The following is a 19,616-nucleotide window of genomic DNA, read 5'->3' as shown; positions in this document are numbered from 1 at the left end:
GAGCGACATTGAGAAGAGGCTGAACTCGGTGGAGAAGTCGCCCTAGAACCTACGCCCGCAACAACTCGTGCGTGATGTTGGCGTGGATACGCTATCATGCGGCTTTTGGAAACATCCTGCTACGCTCGCGAACGACTGCAGCGCCCAAAACCACACTTCAAATGGTTCCAGGTGCTGACGCACATTCTCGGCTCCGCAAGAGCCACTAGAGGAGACGAATCCGACACTACCAATGCTGACGGAAATACTACAACGAACATATCCCAGCCGAAAGAAATAGCAGCGGCAAGACGTATTGCTCTCCCGCAACCAGAGCCGACATCCTCGATCCAGTCTATGGCAAAGCCGGAGCCGGAACTCTGCGAACGGTACTGGCAATGGACCCGGCAACTCACAGACAAAGGCACTTTCGAAGTCAAAGCCATCAAAGTCGAATTGGTCACAGCATGTGACCAATGCGAATCTGGAACAACCCTGGGCGCAACAAGGTCCGAAGCCGAGCCTCAATCCAGTCTCGAGAACAGCTTCGACTCGGCGACCGATCCTCCCAGCTCATCACCCATCCATGTAGACGATAGCGACCGTCGCCAGGCTAGACCGGCGGGCAACATTGCCGATGCAGCCCACCTTGGAATCCCACGCAACTCAGCAAAAGCCAGACCAATGCGGCAAACGTCGCCAGAGGCGTAGTCATTTCGTTGGACCTTCCAAAACGTCAAGCATTACAAAGAACCCACGTCTGGACTGGTAACATCCGCATAGAACGTAGATGTGCAACCAGATCGCAAGCACGGGAGTGCAGACAGCAATAAAGAGACGGAGATCGAGCAGCGGCAAAAGGCAACACACATCTTGCGGATCATTCTCCGTTGTCGCTTGGCCTGAAGTCCAACCCGGGGTCTTTCCTGTTTACGGCCCCGTTGACTCTGAGTACTTCTGCAGACCGCGCTCACAAGCCCGGGCACAGTGCATCCGCCTCGCACGTCAAACAGTCCTGTCGTCCCGAGAAAGTCGCTCGCCCACCGCATCCACTCTCCGTTACGAACAACGACGTTACACACCTGCTGAAAGTCATTTGCCAACGAGATTTCACGCACCAAAAAGGAGCTATCGCTTGGCTCATCAAGCTCCTTGATATCAATACCAAGATCACCGGCCACATCTCCAAATGAATGCTCTAGACGACGGATCTATGACTTCGGCGGCACGGGGAGTCTAACGCTCGGCGGCCGAGGCAGTCTACTACGTCTCGAACCAGGACAATGACTTTATATTGGCTGTTTTGGATCGACCACATGGAAGATACTTCCTTCACGACCCGAACGATGGTGCCACAGACCTCCCCATGTTAGGTCAGGTATTGAGGTCTGCAGCTTGCGTCTCCAAGCACCAAACACCGCCTAATACTGTGATTGTGAACCGCGAGCCATTTGATCCCGACGTTGGAGCGTGGCAGCACGAACGCCCCTTGAACAATCTGCTGCAGCGCAACTCGTGCGACTGCGCCGAACCTATGTGACTGTTGAGGCAGTCCTGCATGGGCACCAATGTCACCGCGGACAGGTCATCCCGGAAGTCTGGCGAAGAGCTTTCCGACTACTTGCCGAGGCGGATGAAAACAACATCGCCGTGGATACGGATCTTCCCCCGATTGGATGCTGGTCCAACTTCATGAGATCGGTGTTGCCTTTATCCAGACAGCAGAGAAAAATTACGACGGCAAGGTAGCCAAGGAGCACCTCATGTTCTCGCAATGCATGGATCGACTGGAAGACGAGACGAACTTCGTCCTGGAGCTCATACAGTCGTTGTTCTTCTCAGAGATGGAACTTCAAGCTTTGTCGGAATACATCTCACCAAGACTCTTCCCGGTCGGAAGGTCAACCTGTTGTATGGCCCCGGATGCTAAAGAAGTAAAGTCGCTGTCTAGGAAAAGTAAGAGAGGAGAATGATGATTTCACGAGCAAAGCTTTGGCAGCAATCCGGGCGGCCACCAGGGCGATGCCGACATTGATCAGCGGCACGATCAGATGGATGGCTTCCATCCCTTCGTCCCATCCGTCGATGAAGTCGCAACTTTGAGCGGATCACTCTCGGCAATGGCTTCCCTTTCACCTACCAGCACCTCTCGATAGAGAGCGCAGGCCCGACGATCGTCGCAGCACCCACGAACGGCTACTTTACTGCCGTTGGGGACGGAGTAAAGCTCGAAACATGGCGTCCGGCTTATGGAAGAGGACAAGAACTTCAATCTGCATGCAACGCAGTCTCGGGACTGGATAACATCATTGGACCCGGCTTCGCCCACCGTGCCGTCTGTCCTGGACCGCGCAAGAGGATAGTTGGGATATGCTGAAAGAAGGCAAACCATAGGCTCGAGGCACAGATTGGATGGGCGCATTTAGCTGCTGCTCGAAGTGGTATTCGCGCAGACGGGAATGCGGATGACTATTGCCGAGGAAAGACGCACAGCCGGCGACCTAGACGACAAGCTGGGCCAGTTCCGGGCAAAGCTTCAGGAGATGAAGAAGAAGCTCAGGGCGATGACGGAGAAGCTTAGGCGACGAAGTAGAAGCTCAAGGAGACGAGGCAGGAACTTGCCGAAGTTTGCGAACAAGCTACTGCTACTCGCGCCCAGCTGTAAAACAAAGACCGCCAGCGCCGCGAAGAACGACCCCAGACATGGAGCCGCCGCCTTCGATCACGATTCAACTACCTTGGGTGCCCTCCCCGATCGCTATCGTGAATCAGGATTATATCTGCAACAGAGAAGAGATGGGCCTGTCGCGGAAATTCCGGTCGCAAGAAGAGGTCAAGCGCGCGAGAGCAGACGAGGACGGTATGTTCGAGTTGCTCGGGGAATCTTGGGTCAGTGGATTAATTCCATATGTCTATGAATATCAGTGGAGCTGAGTTTGAGCAATATCATAGGCGCGTATATTCTATAGCAGCTGTTGACGAGCCGCTCTACTACTCCCCAAGCCACGGCCACCGACATCAATATCGCAGCAGCCGTTCACAACATCAAGGCTGCTGTTCACAACCACCGTCGGCGGTAGATGTTGTCGATCCCATGTCTTGAGTTGGAGAAGGTGTTGACGTACTGACCGTATGTCCAAGGTACCGCGCACGCACGAACGTACGCCGATTGGGAGCCGTAGCCCCGTTCGCAGCAGCAAATCGTCGCTTTTCCGCCCGAACACATTCGATGACTGGACTGTCCCTCCGTCTGCGTAACTCCCCAATCCGCCCTCTGCCTCTGTCAAATTACCTCTCCTCCTCCGTCCTCCCCTCTAGACTCCCGCGTCACCCAAACCCCACACATCCCAGTCCCATCTATCAACCCTCCTCCCAACCGCTGACATCTCCCTCACCCACGCTTCTGGCCCACAATACTGTCTCCCTCCCTTACTTCCCCTTTTCCATCCCTCCCCCCATCTTCCCCTCCTTTCACCAATTCAAATACCCCACATCCGGCATCGGACAAACAGCCACACCCCCCGAGTCCCCCGCACACGCACCTCGATTTTCGCTCCCCGTCGTCGATGTCGTTGTCGGAGGAGGACTCCTCGACTGAACTGGAGAGGCTGACTTCTTGGTCCAGTAGGGGGAGGAGGAGGAGAAAGAAGAAAGCGTGCCGGCGAGAAGGACGAGCGAGACGATGGTAAGGCATAGGATGAGCCAGCGGACTGTAATTGTGTTGCATATCTGTGTGAGTTTTCCTTTCTTTCTTGCTTGCTTGCTTGCTTGCTTGACTGCTGTAGATTTGACTGCTGAGGATTGATCGATGGGAGGATTGGGTCGGGTGAAGGGTAGAAGGAGAGGAAGACGTACGTTCCACTTTTGTGAGTGCTTGGAAGGTGAACTTGATCTCGGCTTTGCTTGCTAGCCAGAGCTGCGTAATCTTGACTCGGGTGGTGGTTCGGGTCGTGGTAGTGGTCGTCTTCGTCGTCTTGGATGCTGAGCATTCGGCGGTTGGTGGGGACATGGCGTAGTAGGGGGTGGGGATGTAAGTTGGGGGCGGTAGGGGTGAACGTCTGTCCGACGCCGATGCTCTGTGTTCCACAGGAAGAAGAGAGCGAGAGGGACGAGAGTGTCCTTGGTTTATGTTTTGTCGTTGTTTGGTTCATGTTTGGTTCAATGTCCAGAACAAGGGAAGGGCAAAACGTTCTACCGCCTGATCCCGACTTTCGCTTTTCCGGCCTCAGGCGTCATTTCGTTTTCCGGCATCAGGCGTCATTTCGCTTTTCCGGCCTCAGGCGTCATTCCAACTCGTCTCGAATATTTCCTACAAGAAATGCTACAACCCACAGGCGACAAAAGGTGATGATGATGATGATGATGATGATGATGGTCTATGAACGAGACGGGTCAAATGCCGCTTGCCCTCCTCCCAATCCATCAAACCGAAGAAGAAGAAGATAAAATCTCAAGAATCAAAAGTTGCAAGGAAAAATTTTGATGTTCTGTATCCATTCCGCGCGACATGTTTGATCAGGCCGTCAGGACAAAAAGACCGCATCATGCAGAAGTCGCAAGACCATGTCCCAATCCAATCCACATCTCCATCAGAGCTCTCTCGTACGTTCCTCATCTTCCATCTTTGAGCATTTCCTCCAAATTTCGTCAAGTTTCCTTCCACTTCATTCGCTGGACCGTAGTATTTCGTAGCAGCGATATTTTGCCACACCATCTATCCAATACAGCCGGAGAATACAGCCAAACTCTCAAACACCTCAGTCGGCATCCGGGAACAGCTCCTTCAGTAGGTCATCCGCAGCTTTGTCCGTGAACAGGTTGGGAGTAGTGGTCTGTGAGGAGGCTGGCTCGGAATTGGCGGCACTGCTGTTCACCGTAGATGACACCTTGGAGGTGCTAGCGATGTCTGGTTGGAGGGGTTGCTGGGTTGAGGTGTTGGTCACTGACGGGGCGTTTGATTGGTGAAGAAATGGATCAAGCCATGTGTCGCTGTAGGACATGCCGTTGAAGTTGGTTTCGGTGAAGTTGAAGGTCATGTCGTTGAAGGTCATGTCGTCGAAATTGATGTCATTGAAATGCATGAATTCGTTCCCTTCAATAGACACACCTCTCTGCTGCTGCGATGTGACGGGGTCAACGTTGCTCCCCATCGACGACGAGGACGAGGAGCTACCAACATGGGCGTTGATACGAGCCAGCTTCTCCACCAATGGGGACGCCTGGCAGGCCGTCATCGTCATCATAGCAGATGGCTGGAAACCATCGTTTGGGACGATGTGCTGATGAGCCTTCAACGTGTCGTCGCCCGATGGCAGAGGAGGAGTAGATGGCTGGAAACCGTTGTTTGGAAAGATGTGCTGATGAGCCTTCAACGTGTTGTCGCCTGATGGCAGAGGAGGAGCAGATGGCTGGAAACCGTCGTTGGGAAGGATGAGCCGATGAGCCTTCAACGTGTTGTCGCCTGATGGTCGAGGAGGAAGTGGAGTAAGCCACCAGTGGGTGTCAGACTTCATCTGTTGGACCTTGTTCCCTCCCAGCAGCGCATCTCCTCCATGTAGCGATGTGACAGTATCAATGTTGACGGAGGACTGCTGCTGCTGCTGCCAGAGGGGATCGGTCGACGGCCAGGGAAGATTGTTCCAGAAGGGATCATCACTCGGCGGGCAGACGATGTCTCCCTCGTCGGTTGAACCGTTCGACGAGAGGGCGGAAGAGTTGGCAGTGGTTGATGGACGGAGCTTCTTGAGTGCTGACGGCTGGATCATCTCATTTTCCTCCTCCTCTCCCTCCTCCTCGCGAGCGCGCTTCGTGTTCCTCTGCATTATCCCAGTAATGCTTCGAAACTCGCGATCCCAATCTCGCCCGTCGTAGCACTGGAAGATCTTACAGTCTAGAGCACTAGAGTAGATCTGGTCGTATAGGGGTTGTGAATATTCCTGGTAGTCCTCCGCTTTGTGCTTGGAGCAGAAGAGGGACTTGACGATCAGATAACTGATGCGGGCGATGGTGGCAATAGCGTGGGAGTTCGACGAGGCGTTGAAGGACTTGTAGAAATGTAGATCTTCGAGGAGGGTGAAGATGCGCTCCATGCGGTAGGGACCGATGTGGCCTCTGCATGCAACGGATTTGTGTGTAAGGAAGATCCGGATTGGGCAGGAGACCGAGGCCAAAGCCGCCTCAATGTCTAGCTCTTTGGCATAGTATTCGTGGATGGGCTCTGCATTGCGGTGGGGTTTCATTGTGAAGTTGTCTTTTTCCTTCTCGAGCGAGGATATCGAGCGGGTGTGGAGTTGCTGTGATGGTCCAAGACAAGCCGGCCTGGTGTTTCGAGAGGCGTTTGTAGAGGGTTGTAGTCGACGATGAAGTAGTGACGGCCGGCCGGGTGCGGTGCTCCGAGATGTCGAAGAGAGAAGAGAGTTGATCAATCGAAGTCGAGCGAGAGAATTTAGAATAGTATCCGACTCACACCTGATTTGGCTTGGAATGTAAAGGACCGTCTTGTCGATGGCGGGATCATTACAAGAGGAAGATGGGTTTTAACAGCAAAGGCAGCTGCTTGGAAAAGATGGAACAGCGCTCTAGACACACGAATTTCCTTCCAGTAGTCTTTCTGCACTGAATCAAGGATGTTGCTAAAGCAACGCCACGACCACGGAAAGTTGCAGGACAGGAAGAGAGAGCGGTGGGATACTTTCCGCGCATCGTGAAGTATACCTCCTTCGAGACAGCAAGGCTACTGATTAGCAGGAGACTTCCTGCTGCTTGCCTCCAAGACAGATCAGTTGCTGATCAGCACGAGCCTTCCTGCTGCTTCCTTTGAAACAAGAATTTCACAGCGCAGGCAAGAAGCCGGAGCGGATTGTGAGACTCAGGGAAGAGTGGAGAGGACTGCATACGATGAGGCAGAAGATCTTCCACTCCGCGGCCCGCTAGGGTGTTTGAGCAGGGATGGACAGCGAACGGGTAGACGGGCAGGAAACCTTTCGCGGAGATGGCCTTGGGTTCATCGGAAAGGTGCATGCGAACTCCTGTTCACATGGGTTCGCCCTGATAACGGGTAGACGGGCAGGAAACCTTTCGCGGAGATGGCCTTGGGTTCATCGGAAAGTCGCATGCGAACTCCTGTTCACATGGGTTCGCCCTGATTTCAGGGACGACGCCGAGCGCTTGACCGTCCCTTCCACGCGCGGAAACGTGCTGGGAGGAGGCGGAATCGATGACATCAATGACCAGCCAGTAGTATCACCGGCGATGGGTATGCTCGGAATTGGACGCGGCTGGCGGTCGTTCATCGTGACATCGTGAGTGCATCTCCTCATGCGCGCTGCGGTCGTGCGAGCAATGAATGTCCGATAGTTCGCGGTTGAACTATTGTCGCGTACCGAGAGCGCGGGTGGAGTGGCTCCGCTCCTATCCAGCAGGTCGGGACCATGGCGAAACTTGGTCGCAAAATGGAGTGAATCCGTGCTCTGCCAATTCGGGCGTTTGAACATTGGAGATGGGTGTGGCGGTTCAAAGTGGGAATCGCAGCCGAGACGGAAGGGAGAGGAGATGGTCATGCGTGAGGATGTCGGAGGGAAGAGAGAATGTCCGACTGAGTGAATCTTGGCGGAGGAGGAGCCAGCAATGTTCTCATCTCGCGCGAGCGAGCGTGGGGTGGGTGAACCGGTAGCACGCGGTGGGAAAAGGTGTTCGCAGGTAGACTTGTGCACGGGACACGCTTCGTTTGTGAGGGACGGGAGCACCTCAGGCCTGAGCTTGAAGTCTTGGCCAGTCAATTTCCGAGGGGACGGGACGTGACGGGAGTGGATGGAGGATGATGGAGGTGGATGAGGTGAATGAGGTGGATGAGGGTGGAGGAGTTGATTAATGAGGTGGTGGAGGGTGATGAGTTGGTTAAGATCAGGATGAATGACATGAGGTGGACGTGGAATTGATTCTGGTACAGTAATGAGGTAGATGGAATATGCTTGGCTTGAGTATTTCCCAGTCTACACCCGCGTATTGATCAGACCGTATCGATAGATATCGTTCACTCTCACCTCACTCACCACTCAAACGTGTCGATCACGATGGCTGGCCAGACCACCGCAACCTCACACGCAGAAGTGGCGACGAGGGAGAGCTACATACAACAACAACAACAACAACAACAATAACATCATCAACATCAGCATCATCATCAATGCCTGACCTTCCCGCTCCTCCTCCTCCGCCCTTCCGCCCGTCTGTGCCGACTTGAACAACCGCCGTCTTTCTTCCAATCGGATCGTGAACATCAGCCCAAGTCGAATAGCCGTGCTGCATGCATTGCCGAGTCTCAAGCAGGACCGAGTAAGTCGCCTCCCGCCGCGCCCGGAGATGCGAAAATCCTCGGAAACATTGTTGCATTTCCCATCTTCCCAAAAGGCACCGTTGCGCACTTTCATCTTTGCATTGCCATGCCGCACCCACCGCTTCCCTCCCGCCGGACATACGGCGATTCTCCAAGAAAGAGAAAAAAAAAACCCCCCGCCCATCCCCTCCCTCCAGAACTTCATTCCATCCTCGTTCGCAAACCCCACTCCCTCTCCCGCCTCCCGCTCCTCCGTTCATCAAGCGCATCATCTTCAAAAGGACAGAAAGCATAACCGGCTGCAGTCCAGCATACTTTCCGCCCCCATCAGACACCGCACATGCAAAAAAAAAAAAAAAAAAAAAACATCGCCGACTGCGCGAAGAGAACGAAAGAGAGAAACCAACACTTGGCGCAATCGGCGTCGGACACGTTTTCGAGAAAAAAAACCCCGCCTCGTGGGGGTTTTTGTACTTTTTCTCCGTTCTGGCGCTTCGTGTTTTGAGGTGAGAAATGCTCCACGCTCCTAGCCGTGGAGGAAGGAGTTGCGTCGGATTGGGCGCGGCGACGAGTTTTGAAAAAATGCGCTGCTCGCGGGACGGCGCGGTGTGCGTTGGCGGATTGTAATCGTGTGATATTTGATGTCGAGGCACTTTCCCAGCGCCGGATGCTTTCGAAAAGTCTGTGTTTCTTCGCGGCGTTTTTCGTTGGTCGAGGTTGGGATGTCGGAGTTGATGGTCCTGGTGCTTTTGCTGGGGGGGGGCCAAGTCTGCTTCCGAGAACTCTTTGGTCGGGAGAATATGGCGAGGGCTTGAGCTGGGTGAGAGGTTTGGAACTGATTGCGGATGTGGACCGCCGGGACAGCGGTGCTGGCTGGCTGGGAGGGAATTGGACTTGCTAGTGCAGCAGTCTCTCTGCGACAGGATTAGTCCAAAGCCTTTCGACAACGAGGAGGAGGAGAAGGAGAAGGAGGCACATACTCGTCCAATGTCTTTCGTCCAACTCCCAGCCGTAATGTCGGCAAAGCAGACCAGCTCGTCGCCATCAAAGGAGAGCAAAACTCGCTCAATCAGAAAAAACCTCCCGCGTCCAGGAGATTTTTCCAAACGTACGAAATTTCTCTCTCCTCCATGTGCAGATACCGTATTATGCATACACACATACATGCATGCAATTTTTCCTCTCCCGGTTCAAAGTATGTATGTATGAAACATGAATAATGTTTTCTTGCTGGCCCCGTGGAGAGGAAGAGGAATGGAAAGGAAAGGAAAGGAAAGGAGAAGACATAAAATAACTGAAAAGCAGATGACTATGAGTATCGTTGGCGATGAATAGAATCGTTGATATCCACGGAGTTTTGTAAAAAAAAAAACCCCGGCAAGAAGTGGTGTGGTCCTTCTGTTTTTGGCAAATGAATGCGACGAATGGAAATGCGAACGGACCGATTGGTATAAAGTACGGAGAGAGGTTTTTCGTAAATGGAACGAAGAGGTGGTGTGGACAACAAGAAGGTTCGTGATGAGAACGGCACGGCAGGGGGAGTAGTTCTAAGGTAGTGGTCAAGAACCCTCGTGATGAGTCTTCTCTCGTGTAGAATTGTGACTGGACCCACAGGGGGGAGAGAGGACAGAGAAATGTCAAAACACTGCGGTATCTAGCTAGGGTAGTCAATAAGCAACGTGGAGATTCATGTAGTCCAGACTGCAGGTTTGGATAGACGTGCCGAGAACTCGATGGATCTGTGGCACATCCGGGAAGACGATTTCGATCCAGTCGCTGAGTTGGAGTACAGGGAAACCAGGAAACATTAGCCATGGAGCATCAGCATATTTGTATGAAACGGACATGGCTTGGAACATTGATACGACTGTGTGAAGTTCTGCAGGTTGGATGTAAGAGTATGATGCTTCCTGTGTACAAAAGTTTCGACCGTCTCCAGTGCTGCTTGCTTCCAAAAGACGCTCTGCAGGCAAGTGTTCGTCTTCCTGCCTTGTATCTTCGTATTCTTGCCCAGGCGCAAGACAAACACTTGGTAACCATTCCTCCTGTCTGCTTCCGGTTGCTGTCGGTACGATGAGACGCCGTGATCTGTGCGATCCGTTTCGTGGTCTGTCTTCCTTCCAGCAGCAACTGACGATATTGTAGTGTCTTGCCTCTGTCTTAGCGCGCTGGGACAGTCCGCTGGCGTCGCAGCGTGCCGCATAGTCATTGTTCGTATCGCTGAGGTTTGCTGCTTGTCTTTGCTTGCGTTTGCCGGAGGACGGTGTGCTGTTCGTCCTTTGTCCTTGTTCTCGTTGTCTTGGAATGAAAGCGTTGTATCCCGTCGCGCAGGACCAAATATCCACTCCAAGAAATCCACCCAAAGCTCCCGCTCACACCGCATCCCCATTGTGCAAGACCGACCAAGACCTCCATCCTCCTGTCCCTCCAATGCCTTCACAACAATCCCCTCACAACAATCCCCTCACAACAATCCCCTCGCCACCAGAAACCCCTCCGTGCCCGAATGCGAACAGACGGGTCCGGTGTGGTAATCGACCGGCCAACAAACTCTCAAATCCGCCCCATCCTTTCGAGGAGTCATCCGATATCGATAGTGCTCCCAGCGCTCGCCTGCGCCGAGGAAGCTGCCGGAGAAGTCGGGGGGATCCGGGCGATCGAGGCCGGCGAAAAGGAGGGCGGTTTGAAGAGAGACCCGGGGGTCCGAGGAGAATGTTTCGGACGTAGGGCCGGATCCTTCCCAGTGCCAGCTCGCGGCGCCGATTTTGGGATGCGTCCAGATGTGTTGGTAGAGTCGGTAGGCGAGGTAAGCGGGAGATTGGGTAGGTACTGTTGTAGATCCGTTGCTAACTCGATTGTTTTGCTCCTTTAGGTCGAGAGTGTGTGTTGCCATCCACTCCAGTGCGTGCTTGCGGACCGTCTGCGCTTTAAGCTGTTTCTCCTTAAGCAACAAGTCGAGATCTGCGATCGCCGGTAGGCTGTAATATGTCTTCCTCGCTTGATCGAAAGGACTGGTGAGACCGGTATGTCTTCGCTCCTTGGACTCTTCGAGATTCGTCTTCAATTCGAGGATTCTCTCCTTGCGCTCACGCATAGCAGGCGGCAGAGCAAAAGAGAGGAGTTGAAAGAATGTAAGGAGACCGTATTCCTCTCGGGCGAACGCAATTTGCGATTTCTCCGACTCGGAGAGTAGCGCAACAAGAGTCGTTTCTCCGCCAGTGTGTGATCGGCGACTTACTGCTTCGTTTGCGATGTTGTAGATGTCCTCGTTGATCGTACGCATCCGCGATTCTGATGCGAGGGAGAGGTGGGAAAAGGCATCGAGGTAGAGATCCAAGACTTTGAGCTCGAAATCTAGCCAAGAGGAGATGTCGTCGATCAGATCTTCGAGCTTCTTGACCCAGGTGGAGGTGGTAAGAGCCTCGGCCATTGTGCTAACGCACGACCTGCACGCCCTGTCCGTCGGTGCAAGTGTATCCGCAGCTTTCACAATCTGCTGGTATATCCACCCCAAGCCCTTCTCTTTTGTGCCTTGCCAGACGCCTAGCTTCAACGCGCCGATGTCTTTCATGTCTGCTGCCCACAATTCCCTCTTTTCTTCGCGAGCCTCCACTCGCTTTCCCAGTCCTCGCCCGACGAAGGATTGTAGGTCGCGAGAAAAGGCATCTCGCACCCCTTGTCCATCTTTCTGGCCCTGCCAATGTGACATGCCCAGAGGCGGAAGAGCGACCCAGTCCGTCCACCTCGCCGGCAGGTTAAAGGCGACTTTGTGCAGTGCGAACGCGTCGCTCGGTCGGACGATCGGGGCGAAATCGAAGGTGGACGGATGCTGCGGTCGTTGAGGGTACAATGTCCAGCGCCCGACTAGGACAGCGAGAACGAGCGCAAGGAACAGCAGCGCCCATTGCAGCACGGTTGGCGCTTTCGGAGATGGTGGCGGTGGTGGTGGTCTCGCGGCAAGTTGAGAGAAATGCAGTGCATCTCTCTGCAAGACTTTCAATTCAGCGGATGCGCACCGAATCTGCCAGGATGAAGACGTCGAGGGTGTACCAGAGGATGTCCGAGAGGATGTGCGAGAGGATGTGTCTGAGATGGTGGAGGTTGTGCCAGATGTGCTGGAAGAAGTAGTCGAGGAGGGAGAATATGTCGGGTCGGCGGCACTGTCGTCGTCGCTGTCGAAGATCCGGTCCCAGCTCGATGCGCGCGATGCTGATGGTGATGCTGAGGAGGTTGAGGTTGAGGTGGGAGAGGTCGAGGTGGGAGAGTTGCCGGCGGCGGCCATTGCACCACCACCTCGTTCAGATGCTGGTGGAGTCGGAGCTGCTGCGGCGGCGTCAATCTGGACGTCAACATGGTGCTGCGGTGGCCAAGGCATGGAGATCGACGACTCGGCCGACTCCGGCGTGTTGGACGGACAGGACAAAGGAGAAGAAGAACAATGGAAGAGGAGGAGGAGTCCGAATGATGTGTACTTGCATATGCGTAAACGACGACGACGGCGACGACGACGACGACGACGACCGACTTCTTGTCGCTAGGTATCAACAAACCTGATGGATGTGATGATGGATGTGATGATGGATGTGATTGCCCTTCCTGTGCTTGATGAGATTGAGGTGGATGTGCTTTGATGGAATGGAAGATGGCGGGGAACCACCAAAGGCATTGGATCATCATCAAATATTGGTGGGATGACAGATGACGGGAGCTTCCGCTTCCGTCTACAAGGTACCTTACCGTCAAGCCAAGTCAAGTCCCGTCATCATCATCAGCCCATGGACTCGGCTTGGCGATGAATGAGACAGGACAGCAATTCAGAGCACATTTGATGCGGAGATACTAGTTCTACTGGACCTGGAGTCATGATCGTCGATCTCTTGCGAACTTGGGCCGACAGTCTGATGCACATCGTGCTTGATCCACCGCTTGAAAACAGCTCGAGGGTCGTCGAGGACCTGGAATCGCGCCCACCTACTCATTAGCGACGTCTTACTGACTTGGGATCTTGTGAGACTGGACGGGAGATGCAGACGTCCATGTATCGCCGCCCTCGGACGGACGAGGTGAGAACACCACGGTCAATTGCCAGGCCACCTCCACCTTCCATCCCGCAAAGAATCCCTCCATTGCAGCAGCGCGGCCCCTCCACCGCTGGATGAACCGAGTCGCAAGCAATCTCAGGACAGTGTCAAGCCGACGACTTTAGACATGTCGACAAGCTCGGCGTCCAGCAACCTTGAACTTGCTCTCTCAATTCAACTTTCGAAACCGTCCGGCATAAATCATACTTTTCGCGGGGGGTGTCCGCGACTGGGACACCACAGTCGCTACTTCTCAATGCATGGAAGGAGTCCGACCGACGAGGGAAGAGGAAAGACGGCTGAGGAGAGACGAAAGATGGATGCTATCGAGATAGACTCCCACGGCGTTGGTAATCATGTTCTTACAACACCCTGCATGTCCGAAAGAAAAGCAACGTCTTGACCGCGTGTAGTTGATCCGAGAGCAACGCAGACGCCGGGAGCAAGTTCATCACCCGCATACAAACCACCCGGACATGATACAATGCTTGGGCACAAGACCCCAAGGCCACCTCCTACCTACCGTCCAGAGTCCACAAAATTCATGGAGGCGTCCAAGTGCGACTTCACCTTCCTTCGCGGCCAACAGCCATGATCCTCTCGACTGCTGGCTTCCTCGTCGCCACTCTTCGCCTCCAAGTCGATCCTCCGGGTTCGCCTTGATCTATCACCCGGGCTTCCTGCGGTGCACCACCTCTCGGCTTTGAACTACGGCGCTTGCTACCGGACCAAGATTGTTCAAACTTCTCCCACCGTGCTGTTAATAAGGTCTGTCGATTTGGAGGCTGGGGAGTACGCACTTCTTTCTGCGTCCAGCCCGTGACGTTCGACTCGGCCGATGTCGCCCGGTGACCAACGAGGCCGTGCCGCGTGTTGGGTCTCGTTGACTATCACGAGACGTTTTCCCACGCTGTTTCTACAGTAAGATTCTACTACCAACGGCGATCTGACGAAAGGAGACTTTACACACCTCACCGAATGCAGTCATCCGGAAAGAATGAGGTATCCGGATCCGGAAGGTATTACTGAAAGGACTGAAGGGAATGAGAGGACTTGAACGTAGTGTCATAAGCAGTACCTTCACTGAAGCACTGCTGTAGATAGTTACCTAATTATACCATCAGTTCAAGACGATCATGAATGGTGCACTTAACCTCCTTACACCGCCCCGCTCCTCCTCCTCGTCCGCATCGTGGTCAGTCCTGCTGAGAGTCCTGCCGGGTAGCCGGAAGGCTTCGCCTTCATCATCGTCCGATTGAGAAACGGAACCAGCAGAGTGAATCTCGCGAAGAAGGGCGTTCCTCCGCGTCGTCGCCAATGGTGATGGCGGAGCCGCGAAGAGTGAGCAGTCCCATCACGAAGGCCTTGGCGGTGAAAATCAAGTTAAGCAATATGGAGAGCCGAGCTCATCTCCAAAACTCATGCCTGCCTGGCAGAACCGGCGGGAGCTGGATTCCCAATCTCCAGGCATACGACTGCGACGCGGACGGCGCTGCACGCCCGGTTGTGGTGGAGGGAGGTCGCCCGAGGAGATGCTCCGAACGAGTGGTTCCGGTTCGATGGACCTCGATGCTGGACGTTCTTCTTCTTCGCTTCTTCCGGGTTGCTCGGTCTTCTCGTTTGTAGGGCTTCGATCATGGCTCGCTTGGGCGGGATGATTTGATGGACTCCTAGCTTCGGATTCTTGGGCTGCGTCGTGGGATGTCGCCGAAGGCTTGAGGGCCAGGAAAGGAGGTGACGAAAGGAGGTTTTTTTTGTCGGCGAGCGATGAGTGTGATTTGCTCGATTTTGCTGCACGCACCTCGGCCGACGATGTCTCAGTAGTCTCTTACCAGGTCTCTCTGCATCCATTTACCGCACAAACTTGAATCACCTGTCAGCCTCGTGAAGACTTGAAGCTTCCCGAACATAGCTCTTTTACGAATTCCCCACGATGGACACAAGCGTGGCTGCTGTGCCAATTGCGTGTCAGGGCAACCGAACCGAATGACTCGATCAACTCTTGGGGTGCCGTTCCGGTCTCGGGTGGTGAGTGCATGATGTTGGCACGGCTTCTTCCCAGAATCTGATTTGGTTGGGTGAGTGAGGTTGTAGGAAGTGAAGTTGGATCTTTGGAAAGTGTGTAGCATTATCTATTGGGTACCACCTCATCTTCGCACGCTTGTTTTCCGTCGACACCTCAAGGTCATTGCATTTCGTAAGATCCATGCTTCACCTATGCCATCCACCATCCTCCTCCTTTTTCGAATCGTTCACATCGTTCGAAAGTCGTCGTGACCGGCAGCGGTCCATGCCGACGGGAACGGGCCCAAATCCAGCTCGGCCCAGGCAGGTCTGATCATCGTGCTGATTCGAAGATCGGGTCGGTCGAGATGAACGCCTGGGCACGGTGTCGCCACCGGCACCCTCCCACCAGCTCGGTTATCGGCGTTTCTTACAATCGGGGATTGGATTTGAAGATAAGCGGCAGGATCGGGCTTGATGCATCGGCGTTGTCGCGAGATATCGAAGAAACGGTCCAACTCTGCGGCTTCCTCACAGGACTGATCGATTCCGCTCGAATACGTGCATAGATCCGGAGATGAATTCGAGATAAGTGGCCGGACCGGGGCATGCATGGTGTTGTCTGGCTGCGAGTATTGGGAGGTTAGAATTGGCTCTCCCCAGGTGAGGAGGAGACTGGCGGCAGGTACACTGGGGACAAGAGTCGGTGTTGTTGCTGGTGGTGACGAGGTCCGTTGAGGGAAGCAAGAGAGAACATATGGGCGATGTGTTGGTGGTGTTGTTCGTGTCCGGCATCGCAGGGGCACAGTCATGGAGGTTGCAAAGGGCTGCTGGAGAATGAAGTGGAGGGCTGTTTGTCCGTCTCTTCACAGCCCAAGGACTGGGATTCGTCATCAAGTCTGGATTGAGGCGCGGTTGTTGCTTGGAGACTTCTTCCGCGCAGAGATCAAGGCGTTGCGCGACGATTCGGTCGAGCTCATCCTTACATCTTCCGGCGAGGCTGCATTTGCTACGGAAGAATGACGGTCCGCCGTGTGTCCCGACTCGTGCATGTATCGGTTGTTAGTATCCGAAGTCTGTTCGAAGCAGAAAGAGTACATAGACGAACTCTTCGGCAAATGTGAATGAGGAATTGTGAGTAAGGAAGGGGAAGCGTCCAGCCTCGCTGTGACTTCACAGCACGGCATCGTCGTGCCCATCGTGCTCGTCGAGGTTCAACTGACGGGGCGGAAAGTGAGACATGTTGACAATGGTGAAGTGGAGGGAGATGACCATCTTGATGATATCGAGGTGAGGTCGTGACATGCACGGGAGATTTTGGCCGATGAGATTGCTGGACGACATGGACCTCACTGTTCAGTCTCACCCTGTAGCCCGCCAAACACAGGACATCCTGACCTCGAAATTCTCCGGTCCCAACCACCATGTTCGCCACCATTTTGTCGAGGTGCTTGGCTCTCCCCAATCAAACCGCCGGCTCGGAATGGTATGCATATGCGTTCCCGGATGTTTATCGACACTTTTCCCATCCTGCAGCATCCGATCGTCCGGAAGTCACGAGCCCGCTGCATTTGATGGGCCGAGTGATCAAATCGCCATTTTTGCCGACGGTGTATTGTCCGCAAAGTGTAGTTGATCGAGGCATCCTCCTTGCCGGTGATGATCAATTCGGGATGGAACAGGTGGCGGTAAGTGCAGACCTCGTCGATGACGTTGGGCTCGAGATGCGTAGATGGCGCGCGCCACATACTTGCCATTGCCTGCGTGAGATGTGACCTCAGGAGTGTCGGATCAAGGTGGTAGCATTGGGTCTCGGAGAGAAAAGGTGGCGAAGCGGCGGTCGTTCTCGGCGCCCCTTGCGCTCCTCCTCGCTCCCGGTCCACGCCCTGTTGTCCAGGTCCTCCTATTTCACCCTCGTTGTGTCTCCCTGCGCTCCTTGGGAATGTGCGTCCACGCCCGGTTCGCAGCGGCGAAGTATCTATGTCTTCGAGGGATTACTTGCGCATCATACGAGTCGGGAGGTTGAGAAGGAGCTTGCGTGAACGGTGGCACAGAATTGAGTTTGCTGCGCTTTGATGCCATGGGGTGCGCTGCTCGGTGCTCGCTAGGGAGGCAGTGCAATCCTGCAACCAATCGTGCCCGACATAAAGGAGGACTGAGAGATGGAGGGAGGTGAAGGTGGCCTTGGTGAGTGAGAGGATATGGTTGCCAGGGTGGTGTAGCCGAGTGAGGACGACTGTAGTGGCTCCGGAATTCCTCGTCGTCGACGTATCCGTCTGACCTGCATATTTAGTCATGCGTCGTATTCTTGGACGTCCTGATCTGCCGATGGCCTCGTCAGTCCAGCGACACCTTTGGCCTTTCCCGCATGCTCTCCACTCACCTGAATCCCCTGCCGAGAGATCTCCTTCTTCTTCTTTTTCTGCTGCGGAGCGCTGGTCTTCCTTTCGCATCGGTGGTGCCGTTGTCTGCGCCGGACCAATCCACGATGCAGTAAACAGGATTATCCTGCTTTCAGTCTTCCGCCTCTTGTCGTCGATCATCCTTGCTGCCCTCCGTGAGATGTCAAATCGTGTAGCTGAAGCAATGCCACACTTCATCTCTCCCCAGACAAGTTGTTCCTTGGACGATGGTCATGGCAAGAGGTGCAGTGCCGTGGATGGAGGTGCAGTGCCGTGGATGGAGGTGCAGTGCCATGGATGGAGCTGTGCCCCTTGAGCATTACGAACATGATGTGGTTCCATGGACCCTTGGCAGTCGCCTCTGGTCTCGTCACATGTGAGAACTTCGCCAAAGCGAAGCACATGTCGTGAAGGTCAGCGCTAAAAGATTAGTGATTGTAGCAAATAGACCTTAAAAGGGCCGAGCAAAGAGACGTGTCGACGATGCGAGGTTTGTGCATCTCACTGTCAATCGTGAAAGTGAAAGTGCAGGTCGCAGAGACGTGTCGACGATGCGAGGTTTGTGCATCTCGCTGTAACACTGTCAATTTTGAAAGTGAAAGTGCAGGTCGCAGAGACGTGTCGACGATGCGAGGTTTGTGCATCTCGCTGTGACACTGTCAATTTTGAAAGTGAGAGTGAAGGTTGCAGATGTTATATTGTAGGGTGGAAGGTAGAAGGGCGAATGTGAGACGCGAGAGGAAGGCACGGCTAGCGGTGGGATTGTCCCAGGGTAAGCCTCCTCTTCCTTCACACCTGCCTTGACGGCCATGCCGTACAGTCCAACATTCCGCTCCGCTTCTTTGCTGTACTCCAGATTGTCCTGTTGGCGATGAAGGTCGAAATCGAAGGAATCAAAATCGTGGCTCGGGCGACGCATTGGCGCTCCGATGGAGGTATCGATGTCCTACGAGTTCGAGTCGGTCAGGGCATGGAGGATATTGAGGTCTCGGCGGCTTGCGAGGAAGTGGGTTGCCGCTGACGAGTGATGGTGAGACTGAGTACTAGGCTCGTTGTGAGAGGCTCTCGTGGGTAGCTGGAGTGTCGGAGGTATCAAAGCCAAAGGGTCGAGCTAGTCGAGGCAAGTCGAGGGTACGGCTACGCCACGTGACACATCTCCGACTCAGAACATCAAACGACACTCCATCAAACAAATCATGCACGCTTCTTATCCAAGCTGGTAGCTACGAGCTCGTGACATGATCAAGGCAATCCATCAAGTGTTGGTGTCGTGGTGGCGGTGGAGGACTCATTGGCCAATAAGTTTATTTTTCCTTCGTGCCCTGTTCACTTCCATTCTGAACATCTTCTGACTGCGCCGTGTGCGCTCTCGTTACTCGTTCTCACTGCTTTTGCTCGTCTGCTCGTGAAGCTGTGGCGGTAGGCTTGTCGCGTTGTGACGTCTGCGCTGGTGTGGTGTTGCTCGTGCTCGTGGAAGTCGCAGCTGCGCTGATGAGGTAGTCGTTCACTGCTCTGCGTGGAGCGTGTGGAGGTGCTCGTTCATGCTCAGAAGTCATGAGGTGCTCGTTGTCGCTGCTGAGGAGGTAACCGTGTCGGTGAGGGTGTGCTGAACGCGTCTGTTCATTGCTCTTGGAGTTTGTCACTGCTCCTGCTGTTCACTGCTCTTGAAGTCTCGAATGCTCGTGCATTGTATCCGTTCGTTCGTTCCGAGTCGGTGTTTGGTCTGTATCTCTGCGCTGCTGCTCTCTACGCTGAAGAAGGTGGTCGTTGCCGTGTCGAGTCGGTTGTCCGGAGGCCCGTTCGGAGCTCTTTCAG

The 19,616-nt window shown here is 54.2% G+C and overlaps 4 protein-coding genes across 4 annotated transcripts; 1 reads left to right on the top strand and 3 right to left on the bottom strand.

Annotated features, from left to right (window-relative positions):
• Positions 1 to 2,682: 2,682 nt before the first annotated feature.
• MYCGRDRAFT_97824 (uncharacterized protein) lies at positions 2,683 to 3,577 on the top strand (the record flags this gene model as incomplete). Its single annotated transcript, XM_003847143.1, has 3 exons — positions 2,683 to 2,839; positions 2,983 to 3,055; positions 3,121 to 3,577. 3 exons carry the CDS (start codon positions 2,683 to 2,685, stop codon positions 3,575 to 3,577), a joined length of 687 nt encoding a protein of 228 aa, XP_003847191.1.
• A 1,159-nt stretch (positions 3,578 to 4,736) lies between these two features.
• On the bottom strand, positions 4,737 to 8,519 carry MYCGRDRAFT_97823 (uncharacterized protein; the record flags this gene model as incomplete). The annotated part of the gene is made up of 4 exons (XM_003847113.1): positions 4,737 to 6,272; positions 7,362 to 7,953; positions 8,031 to 8,104; positions 8,457 to 8,519. 4 exons carry the CDS (start codon positions 8,517 to 8,519, stop codon positions 4,737 to 4,739), a joined length of 2,265 nt encoding a protein of 754 aa, XP_003847161.1.
• Positions 8,520 to 11,485: 2,966 nt separating this feature from the next.
• Positions 11,486 to 11,965, bottom strand: MYCGRDRAFT_106645 (uncharacterized protein; the record flags this gene model as incomplete). The annotated part of the gene is made up of 1 exon (XM_003847112.1): positions 11,486 to 11,965. A coding segment is annotated over one exon (399 nt), but the record flags the coding sequence as incomplete, so codon positions are not given.
• Positions 11,966 to 17,393: 5,428 nt separating this feature from the next.
• On the bottom strand, positions 17,394 to 17,852 carry MYCGRDRAFT_97821 (uncharacterized protein; the record flags this gene model as incomplete). Its single annotated transcript, XM_003847111.1, has 2 exons — positions 17,394 to 17,680; positions 17,783 to 17,852. The coding sequence occupies 2 exons, from the start codon at positions 17,850 to 17,852 to the stop codon at positions 17,394 to 17,396; spliced, it is 357 nt and encodes a 118-aa protein (XP_003847159.1).
• Positions 17,853 to 19,616: the final 1,764 nt, after the last annotated feature.

This window comes from Zymoseptoria tritici, chromosome 17 (genome assembly GCF_000219625.1).
Source record: "Zymoseptoria tritici IPO323 chromosome 17, whole genome shotgun sequence".
In the NCBI taxonomy this organism is placed as follows: Eukaryota; Fungi; Ascomycota; class Dothideomycetes; order Mycosphaerellales; family Mycosphaerellaceae; genus Zymoseptoria; species Zymoseptoria tritici.
The sequence above is the reverse complement of the archived record's forward strand: the minus strand, read 5'-3'. Positions and strand labels throughout refer to the sequence as shown.